Source organism: Dicentrarchus labrax, unplaced genomic scaffold (assembly GCF_905237075.1).
Source record: "Dicentrarchus labrax unplaced genomic scaffold, dlabrax2021, whole genome shotgun sequence".
In the NCBI taxonomy this organism is placed as follows: domain Eukaryota; kingdom Metazoa; phylum Chordata; class Actinopteri; family Moronidae; genus Dicentrarchus; species Dicentrarchus labrax.
In genome coordinates, this window is record NW_026136702.1 from 28,073,230 (window position 1) to 28,084,785 (window position 11,556).

The 11,556-nt window shown below is 42.6% G+C and overlaps 1 protein-coding gene across 1 annotated transcript; it reads right to left on the reverse strand.

Moving 5' to 3' along the window:
• Positions 1-6,952: 6,952 nt before the first annotated feature.
• LOC127372316 (thioredoxin-interacting protein-like) lies at positions 6,953-11,503 on the reverse strand. Its single transcript, XM_051415884.1, has 7 exons — positions 10,808-11,503; positions 10,387-10,462; positions 10,155-10,302; positions 9,001-9,213; positions 8,772-8,918; positions 7,855-8,166; positions 6,953-7,225 (listed from the first exon to the last, which is right to left on the reverse strand). The coding sequence occupies exons 1-7, from the start codon at positions 11,076-11,078 to the stop codon at positions 7,178-7,180; spliced, it is 1,215 nt and encodes a 404-aa protein (XP_051271844.1). The 5' UTR covers positions 11,079-11,503; the 3' UTR covers positions 6,953-7,177.
• Between the last annotated feature and the right edge of the window lie 53 nt (positions 11,504-11,556).

The following is an 11,556-nucleotide window of genomic DNA, read 5'->3' on the forward strand; positions in this document are numbered from 1 at the left end:
AATTAATTGAATCCTGAATATCCAGGTACAGCTGCTGCCATCTTTCTCCATTCAGAGCGCCACCAGAGTATTGCGGTCCCAGCTGACTCAGACTTAGACTTAGACTTACACTTCTCTTTATTGATCCCTTTAGGATGACTCCCTTAAGGAAATTGAATTGAATTGGCTTCTGTCAGAGTGTAAATAAACCAACTCATTGTTTTAATCACACTCTTGACCTTGTTTTATCATATGGCATTGATATTGAACATTTAATAGTCTTCCCACATAATCCTTTCCTATCTGACCATTATTTAGTAACTTTTGAATTCATACTATTAGATTATAAGCCATTAGGCAAAACTTCCTACAGCAGATGTCTATCTGACAGTGCTGTAGCTAAATTTAAGGAGGAGATTCCTTCAGTGTTTAATTCAATGCCATGTCTGAATTTAACAGAGTCCTATAACGACTTTAGTCCCTCTGAAATTGATAATCTTGTCGATAGTGCTGCAGGCTCACTACGAAAAACATTAGACTCTATTGCTCCTATGAAAAGGAAATTATTAAAACATAGGAGACTAGCACCTTGGTATAACCACCAAACCCGCCAGTTAAAGCAAATAGCTAGGAAATCTGAAATGAAATGGCGCTCTTCCAAATTATCAGAATATCGCTCAAATTGGCAAGATGATCTTAAGATTTATAGAAAGGCCCTCCGTAATGCCAGAGGAGCCTATTACTCAGCACTAATAGAAGAAAATAAGAACAACCCTAGGTTCCTCTTCAGCACTGTAGCCAGGCTGACAGAGAGTCACAGCTCTATTGAGCCACATATCCCCATAAACTTAAGTAGCAATGACTTCATGAGCTTCTTCTATAATAAAATTATTACTATTAGAGAAAAAATTAATCACCAACTGCCATCAACAGTTATCAGTGGCTCTCCAAGTTCAGGGACTTCTGTCAATGTAAACTTAGATATATATTTAGACTGTTTTTCTGCTATCGATCTTCATCAGTTAACTTCAATCATTTCTTCATCGAAGCCATCAACCTGTCTGTTAGACCCGATCCCAACTAGGCTGCTTAAAGAAGTTGTTCCCTTAATTGGCACTTCTTTACTGGATATGATTAATCTTTCTTTATTATCAGGATATGTACCACAGTCCTTTAAAGTAGCTGTAATTAAACCCCTTCTTAAAAAGTCTACTCTTGACCCAGGGGTTTTAGCCAACTATAGACCGATTTCTAACCTCCCGTTCCTCTCTAAGATTCTGGAGAAAGTAGTCGCCAAAGAGTTGTGTGACTTTCTACATAACAATAGTTTATTTGAGGATTTTCAGTCAGGATTTAGAGTTCATCATAGCACAGAGACAGCTCTGGTTAAAGTTAATAATGACCTTCTGACTGCTTCTGACAATGGACTTGTCTCTGTACTTGTATTATTAGATCTTAGTGCTGCATTTGACACCATTGACCATGATGTTCTTTTGCAGAGACTTGAGCATCAAATTGGCATTAAAGGAACCGCACTAACCTGGTTTAAGTCATACTTATCAGATCGTTCTCAGTTTGTACATGTTAACGATGAATCCTCCATAAATACTAAAGTTAGTCATGGAGTTCCACAAGGTTCTGTACTTGGACCAATACTATTTACTTTATATATGCTCCCTTTAGGCAACATTATTAGGAATCACTCCATTAACTTTCACTGTTATGCAGATGATACGCAGTTATATCTATCAATCAAACCCAATGAAATTAATCAATTATCTAAATTACAAACATGTCTTAAGGACATAAAATCCTGGATGACCTGCAATTTTCTGATGTTAAACTCAGAAAAAAACGAAATTCTTGTTCTTGGCCCCAAAAACCTTAGAGACTCATTGTCTAAAGATATAGTCACTCTAGATGGCATTAACTTGGCCTCTAGCACCACTGTCAGGAATCTTGGAGTTATCTTTGATCAGGATTTGTCATTTAACTCCCACATAAAGCAGACCTCTAGGACTGCCTTCTTTCATTTACGTAATATTAGAAAAATTAGACACATCCTATCACAGACAGATGCAGAAAAACTAATCCATGCATTTGTTACTTCAAGGCTGGATTACTGCAACTCTTTATTATCAGGTTGCCCCAATAAGTCCATTAAAACGCTCCAATTAATTCAGAACGCTGCAGCACGAGTACTGACAGGAACTAGAAAAAGAGATCACATCTCTCCTGTACTAGCTACTCTGCATTGGCTCCCTATAAAATGTAGAATTGAATTTAAAATCCTCCTCCTCACCTATAAAGCTCTTCATGGTCAGGCCCCTTCATATCTTAAAGAGCTCATAGTACCCTATTACCCCACTAGAACACTACGTTCTCTGAATGCTGGGCTACTTGTGGTTCCTATAGTCTCTAAAAGTAGAACAGGAGCCAGAGCCTCCAGTTACCAAGCTCCTCTCCTGTGGAACCAGCTTCCAGTTGTGGTTCGGGAGGCAGACACCCTCACCACATTCAAGAGTAGGCTTAAGACATTCCTCTTTGATAAAGCTTATAGTTAGGGCTGGATCAGGTGAGTCCTGAACCATCCCTTAGTTATGCTGCTATAGGCCTAGACTATCGGGGGATTTCCCATGGTGCACTGAGCTACTCTCTTCCTCTCTCTTTCTGCACTCATTCATGTCCCTTTAATGCATGTTACTAACTCCACTTCTTCCCCGGAGTTCTTGTGCTTTCTCGTCTCGCAGGTTCTCATGGATCCTGGTGGAGCCTCCTGCCATGGTCCTGCTTGACTGCCATTGCCAATACTGTTGTTGCTGTGCACCTGTCTGTCTGTCTGTCGCTCTCTCTCTCTCTCTCTCTCTCTCTCTCTCTCTCTCTCTCTCTCACCCCAACTGGTCGAGACAGACGACCACCCACCTAGAGCCGGAGGATCTGTCCTAGGTTTCTGCCTTTTAACAGGCAGTTTTTCCTTGCCCTAGTCGCCAAGTGCTTGCTCATGGTGGTACTGTTGGGTCTCTGTAATTAATGTTAAAGAGTTCGGTCTAGACCTGCTCTATTTGAAAAGTGTCCTGAGATAACTTCTGTTATGAATTGGCGCTATACAAATAAAATTGAATTGAATTGAATTTATATATGCTCCCTTTAGGCAACATTATTAGGAATCACTCCATTAACTTTCACTGTTATGCAGATGATACGCAGTTATATCTATCGATCAAGCCCGATGAAATTAATCAATTATCTAAATTACAAACATGTCTTAAGAACATAAAATCCTGGATGAGCTGCAATTTTCTGATGTTAAACTCAGAAAAAAACGAAATTCTTGTTCTTGGCCCCAAAAACCTTAGAGACTCACTGTCTAAAGATATAGTTACTCTAGATGGCCTCTAGCACCATTGTCAGGAATCTTGGAGTTATCTTTGATCAGGATTTGTCTTTTAACTCCCACATGAAGCAAACCTCTAGGACTGCCTTCTTTCATTTACGTAATATTACAAAAATTAGACACATACTATCACAGACAGATGCAGAAAAACTAATCCATGCATTTGTTACTTCAAGGCTGGATTACTGCAACTCTTTATTATCAGGTTGCCCCAATAAGTCCATTAAAACGCTCCAATTAATTCAGAACGCTGCTGCAGCACAAGTACTGACAGGAACTAGAAAAAGAGATCACATCTCTCCTGTACTAGCTTCTCTGCATTGGCTCCCTGTAAAATGTAGAATAGAATTTAAAATCCTCCTCCTCACCTATAAAGCTCTTCATGGTCAGGCCCCTTCATATCTTAAAGAGCTCATAGTACCCTATTACCCCACTAGAACACTACGTTCTCTGAATGCTGGGCTACTTGTGGTTCCTATAGTCTCTAAAAGTAGAACAGGAGCCAGAGCCTTCAGTTACCAAGCTCCTCTCCTGTGGAACCAGCTTCCAGTTGTCGTTCGGGAGGCAGACACCCTCACCACTTTCAAGAGTAGGCTTAAGACATTCCTCTTTGATAAAGCTTATAGTTAGGGCTGGATCAGGTGAGTCCTGAACCATCCCTTAGTTATGCTGCTATAGGCCTAGACTATCGGGGGATTTCCCATGGTGCACTGAGCTCCTCTCTTCCTCTCTCTTTATGCACTCATTCATGTCCCATTAATGCATGTTACTAACTTCACTTCTTCCCCGGAGTTCTTGTGCTTTCTCGTCTCGCAGGTTCTTATCGATCCTGGTGGAGCCTCCTGCCATGGTCCTGCTAGATTGCCATTGCCAATACTGTTGTTGCTGTGCACCTGTCTGTCTGTCTGTCTGTCTGTCTGTCTGTCTGTCTGTCATGACGTGAAACCCCCTTCTTATATCTTCAAATAACTAATTAAAACCAAGTAGAGTCTATACTGCAGTCAGTCACCAGGGGGAGATAGAGAGAGAGCGTCTATACTGCAGTCAGCCACCAGGGGAAGATAGAGAGAGAGAGACACTGCGTGAAAAGTAAGATTTTCGTCCCTTTAAACGCCGGTATCTCCCTATTTTCGCGTTACGACAATTTAGCCTGTGAACGTGTTTGTCTGTGCCACATATTGTAACGAACCATGACATATGTGGAGGCTGCGAGTGCTAATGGATCTAATTAGCATATGAATAGCAGTGAAGCCACGTCTGCCCAGTTCTGGCATGAATTTCCTTACTCAGTATTAGTGAACCACTACTTTTAAACAAGAAAATTCCTTGTGATTGGTTGACAGATCTATTGTCACTATTGGTCACCCTGGGTCATTATAAATGCAACCCCCATTAATAAAATAATATATTCTATGATATGCTTTATGTTGTATATTCATGTCATTGTTTCCTTGGACTACACTATTATTACCATCAGGACTGAATGAATTTATTGAGGAAGGGAATTTGCCAGGACATGTTTATTAAGAAGAGCTTTATTAGCCAAACACACACTTGTATAGCTCCGGAAGCCCAAATCCTACGCACCGAGTGGCTGTTTGCCGCCTCGAGCTGTGTTACTGCGGCATTCTGTCTGAATTTGGCCCGTTTTACAGACGTCTGTGGTGCATTGCCCTGTACTGTCGCCCTATCTCGACTGCGCGTGGCACGGCTTGGTGGCTCCTGGCTGCGAAGGATGGGGTTGCCATCCATCCAGACACCCCGCCAACGTGCGCCTTCCTCATCGACATCAGGTCTATGGTGGTGGGTTCAAGTTCCCCTCTTCCTCATCTAGTACCTCTGTCTCACTTCCGCAGCTGTAAAGCAATCAATAAAGACAATCAGTATGCGATGCACTGCGTATGGACACAACACATCTTTTAATGCACCTGAAAATAGTCCCAAAAAGTCTTACCCTCTTTCTTCTCGATCGACTCTGAGCTGAACTCTTGCTCCGCCTGGTGCAGGTCTGGTTGTTTGTTTGAAGCTCCTGCGTACTGTCTCGTAATAGGTCTTCGGCAGCTGGAAAACAATTAAATGGAGTGGTATGAATAAAAAACTTAGGTCACAGTACAATTTAGAGCCGGAGGATCTGTCCTAGGTTTCTGCCTTTTAACAGGCAGTTTTTCCTTGCCCTTGTCGCCAAGTGCTTGCTCATGGTGGTACTGTTGGGTCTCTGTAATTAATGTTTTAAAGAGTTCGGTCTAGACCTGCTCTATTTGAAAAGTGTCCTGAGATAACTTCTGTTATGAATTGGCGCTATACAAATAAAATTGAATTGAATTGAATTAAAATGAAACAAGGAAGGGAAACAGTAAAGTTACTTACACATGTGTCATTTGCATCGTGTAAATCTGGACTTGCGACATAGCTCCGGCAATGGGACGTCACGGCCTCGTTTGAGGGGTTGTCTGTGGAAACAAATGTCGGTTAGATTGGTTCTATTAACGTATCTTTTCCTTATACAGTAGATGAAGCATATTCTTTAAATCTTCCCTTGTCCGGTCGTGGCCACATTTGTTCAGTTGTGAGACGGCGACTGCTTCCTGTAAATTATAAGACAAAAATACACTTTTATAAGGCTTAACTGGTTCGTCTTGTTCTTTTACAAGGCTACTAGGGTACTTTTGCTTGGGCTACTTAAAAACCTTTGTTTTGGCTACTTTTAGCTTAGCTGCAGTCACTGAACATTTTTACCCATCTTGGGATTGTGCATTTTTTCTTAGGTCTCCGCACGTTTTTACTCAAGCGCCACCTTCCTCTGGACGAACCTGGAGATAACCGAACTGCTGAGTTGGTGAACTGTCTTCCATCGCACAAAGGTAAGCTGGCGCCCACTGATGGCATTCAGCAGTTTCTTCTAATTGTTGAAATAAATTATTTTGTTGTAGTAACTCACTGGAGGCTTCTTCCGAACATGGGGAAGTTTTTTGTTCCTGACAAACACAGTGTATATCACGTCCATCTCCCGTAAACAGGACTAATTCTTCTTCTTTCCATCTATTGTTCCCACGGTACACTACTCGCCCCTAATGGACCTGAGGACATATATATATTTTCTATTTTCACGTTACTAATTTGTGTATCTTTTTACATAAATTTGCCATTGCTAATGACATCACATAATTAATCTGCATACTTTGAAATAAATCAATTCAGCTAAATTTAACAGTCTATAATCGGTTACTGGCCTGATCTTTTTGGATTTTTTACCTTTTGAAACGTCCCTGCCCTGATTTGATTTGTATAGCTCACGATTTTCTTTACATGTTAACCCTCCCCTAGAATTGGGGAGGGGGTCTGGGGCACTGGCAAGGCCCCGTTCCACGGTTCGTGCCTGCAATTGCCGTTGGTCGACAATCTACGTGCCCTACTGCGAATCCACTTCTGGTGGAGTCTTACTGCTCGCCACCGGGGGATGGGAGAGTCTTCGAGCCCGGATGCAACTGGTCCGTCTGGGCCGGTGAGGGTGATATTGTTTTTTTTATGAGCTGTAAAGTAAGAATATTGTTGGTTTATTTCAGTGAAACACACCAACAGTCAAAGTTAAACTGATTTATTGAGTATAAAAATAAATATCTGCTCTTATTTACATCATATGTACAACTGTAACTTCCTGTAACTACAGTAGTATAAACAACAAATACAACTAACAAATATCAAAGACTGAGTCATCATCTCAACAGTTCTGAGACTGGCTTCAGGAAGTGAAGATCAGGTTTCAGGGGTTCAGTCTGTAGCAGTGGACCCGTGTGGAAGTGGTCCTCAGAAGACCTGAACAGCCTGAGGAGGGTTAACAGAGTCCTGATCAACCTAAAGACAACAAACACAAGATTATAAGACATGATTATCTACAATCATCTATAATTGTGTGATTGCTGCTTGCACAATTTTATTTAGTTATCTTCAGCTTAATTTTACTTATGATTCTTTTTCTTCTTCCATAAGTTTTTTGGACTGTTATAATCAATATCTCAAATACTAAAAATGCTAAAGTCATCAAACGTGGTACACAAATGCCCCCTGGAGATAAACACATTCAATTAAATATTATTAAATAGCGCCACCATGTGGGTGGTTATTAAGCATTTCAAATTAAAATGAATATTTATTGTTATATAGGTCAGTGCTGTTGATACAGGTCAGAGGTCTGTACAGTCCATTTGATTCATATAACAGTTATGACAATATTAATATTAATTTAATTTCATAGGTTTTAGTGAAGTCCAATTATTTTTACATTAATTGTCGTTCAGAGACAGTTAAAGATTAAAGATTTTTAAAGATTGAGTCCCCTGAAGTTTTCAGAGAGCAGGTTAGTGCTGTAGATACAGGGCAGAGGTCAGAAAAAATTACTATTATTACTTTATACTGTTCATATGTTACATATGTTATGTTATATTACTATGATTTATTTATAAGAGACAGACAGACAGACAGACCTCGCTGTATGCAGGGGGAGGGGGGTAGTACAGTTCAGGCACTCTCATGAAGAGCCCGCCATCCTCCTCATCCTGGTCTTCCCCGCCATCGTAGTCCTGCAGCAGGGGGGTCCTGGGGCCGTCTAGTCTCAGGTCTCTGTGGATGTTACTGTAGCTGGGGGGGGCAGAGGGAAAGGAGGACCAGCTGCTCATGGACCCAGCCTGGCTGCTCATGCTGCTGGTCCTACTGCCGACACCACTGAAGGGGATCGTACCAATGACCAGAGGCAGCTCCAGGACCAGTTTCTCACTGCCCGGAATGTGCAGGTAGATCTGGAAGGGGGGTCAGATCATTTTCATCATATATACACATACATCCTTCCACTCTGGTGGTCTATTTAAGCTGCACATTTTACCAGCTCTCCCTCTGCTCTGTATGCCCCTCCACCACCACCCCAGCATCCACCTGTAGGCTGTGGCTCTGGGTTTAAGTTATTTGCTCCTCACTCCCCAATATCTCTATGGAAACTGTGGCTTAGAAATAGAGGAGGTCGTCCACTAATCGGAAGGTTGTTGGTTTGATCCCCGGCTCCTCTCAAATGTTGAAGTGTCCTTGAGCAAGACACTGAACCCCAAATTGCTCCCGATGTGCATTGGTGTGTGAATGTGTATGAATGATTAGTTTCTGTTCTGGTGAGCAGTTGGCAGCTCGATGGCAGCCATCAGTGTATGAAAGTGTATGAATGGGGTGATTGTGGCTGTAGTGTACAGCGTATTGAGTGGTTGAGAGACTAGAAAGCTATATAGGTACAGTCTATTTACCATTTACACATCTGCCGGGAGTGATGAGGTCGGAGCCTAGACGCCAAAATCTAACTATGTCTGTAATAAACATTTATTTATTTATTATCGGTCTGATGTCATCGACCACAGCTCACCATGAGGGCATAGTCCACCTTGATGATGTCACAGCCCAGCAGGGACGGCCTCAGTTTGGGGACTCTGATGGTCTTGCCCTGCCACATGTCGCACATCCCAGAGATGATGTGGTTTCCTCGGACCGCCGTCAGTTTCTGACGCACCTCCTGGAACACAGAGATGAGAGATCAGAGGCCTGCAGTCCCCGTAACCAGACAGGAAGTTTTCCTCCTCGTGTTTGTGCGTCACCTTGGTGCGTCCGTCTGCGATGTACGAGTGTTTGGCAATGATAGCAGCCTTCGGCACTACAATTCGGGAGCAGGTGTTCTCAAACTTGGCATTGATGTTGATGTCTTCGCCCTCACAGAAGCCCTTCCTGTCGATCTGAGCACTGATGGACACCTGGCCGTCAGGGATGAACATACAGGTGACCTTCTTCTGTTTGGAGGCCGCCGCTGGAGCCTGAGGGGGGACAGTCAACTGGTCTGTGAGGGGCTGGATTTCTAACCTTCATCTCTAATATCATCATCATCATCATCATCATCTCACAGATTGTTTGATTTCACATGACATTATGAAAGGTCATTTTTTAACTGAATTGTAGTTCTCAGAACATTTTCAGTTCAAAAGTATTTAGAATGTTTTTGCCTCCCAGGACAATGTCAAAGATTAAAGACATTTCTAACTTTTAAACTCACTATTTTACCATAAGTTAGACCTGGCTTAAAAGTTATAAATTAGATATTAAACATTATATTCTCTATATAAAGATACAGAGTCATATGGTGTCTCTCTCCCTCTGCCTGTGTTGTATCGCAGCCTCTCTGTGGTTTGTTTCCATAGCCGGTCTGCTCCGACTGAAACTGCTGTTTTTATCATCTACGTCGGTGAATGAAGGATTTATTTCCACCAAACCAGAGTTGGTGATTGTTGGAAACACTAACAAAGACTGTTTAATGAGTTTTATTTTGTTTTTGTTGAGGTAAAATTACTGGTTACTGGTTTTGTTAATGGAGTCTGGTAAATTGTAGCAACCATTGTTTTGGTCTGACATATTGGCTTCTGTAAATATAACCTTTATATATATATATATATTATTTATTTTGTCAAACAGTAAAAAAATCTTGTTTGGTTTGTCCTTTCAGGGCCACTGTAGAAACATGGCGATCCGCCAGAAGAGGAGCCGCTCCCTCTGTAGATAACAATGTCTCATTCTAAGGTAACAAACACACAATGATTCTTATGTTCAGGTGTTTAAAGACTAATGAAAACAAACCTATGGATATTATATTAATGTGACACACTGGAGCTTTAATGGTTGATATATTTATGTAATAACGTCTTAATAACATCTTAACAATTTGCTGATATCATGTTAATAAAATTTTAGTATGTTTTCATACCAGCAGGTCGGGTCGGTTGACGTCCAGCGGCTCCTCCACCTCAAACTCCCTCTCACACTGCAAAGCATGCTGGGAAGGCCTATCCAGCACGGCCCTTGCGTAGTACCGGACGTAACCAAACTTTCCTTTATAGGACGACACCAGACGTCTGAAACAGAGGACACGTGTTCAGGACACTGCGATCAGACCTATAATCAATAAGTCATCACTGTAATCAATCGCAGAGGCTCACCCGGCAGCAGGCAGCTCGAAGCCGAACTGGAAGCTGTATGTTTTATCGGACTGAAGCAGGAAGCAGCCGTCTGAGTCTGAGGGCAGAGATCGTCCATGAGCAAGGTAGCAACACTGACTCAATCACTGCAGTTTAATATTTGCTCATATTACAGACAATTTATTCTCGCAGGAACAAGTTGCCTTCTATTTTTAATCATTATACAAAACAGTTTTATTATAAACAACATCGCAATTTTTAGAAACTCTTAACGTCAACAACGGCAGTAAATAAAACCTAAGATTAAAACAGCCTTGATGATAAAAAAAGTGACTTTTAGTTTTTGAATTTTCCATCTGATTTTGTGTTATGGGTTAGGATTAGTGGCATTAACGGGCTTCCATAGCCTCCTTTCTCCCCGAACAGTAAAAGTCCTCCGTACCTTTAGTGAGCTCCTCCTCCAGCCTCAGCTCCTCCTCGTACTTTAGGTACTCCACCTCCTGGCTGCTGCTCTTACGGTTCTTCCCACCACGGTGGACCACATGGGCGCAGCCGGCGGCGGAGACCCTGAGTCCGGTCAGCCTGCAGGGCTGGGCTACCTCCAGCTGGACAGAGCCGGACAACTTGTCCCCACTGCTGTAGAAGGACCGGCCCGGATCTGAGAAGACCAGCTGGAACACTCTGAGCTTGTTGGTCGCTGGAGACAGAACCATGATGGTTCTGGTTCTGGTTCTGGTGTCGGTACAGGTGCTGGCTCTGGTTCTGGCTCTGGCTCTGGCTCTGGCTCTGGTGCTGACTCTGGTTCTGGCTCTGGCTCTGGTGCTGGCTCTGTTGCTTGCTCTGGTTCTGGCTCTGGCACTGGCACTGGCTCTGGTGCTGGCTCTGGTTCTGATTCTGGCTCTGGCTCTGGCGCTGGCTCTGTTGCTTGCTCTGGCTCTGTTGCTTGCTCTGTCTCTGGTGCTGGCTCTGGCTCTGGTGCTGGTGCCGGTTCTGGTGCTGGTGTCAGTACTGGTTCTGGTTGGGGTTCTGGTTCTGGTTCTGATAAATAATAAATATAATTAAAATAAAACTGTTCTGGTCAATGAGCTGAAGCAGTCTGTCGGTGTTTCTGTGTCAGTAAAGAGTCGGAGGTCAGTTTTATACAGCCAGAGGTGGTAGTGGTGGTGGTGGGGGGGGTCCTGGTGTCCCGTT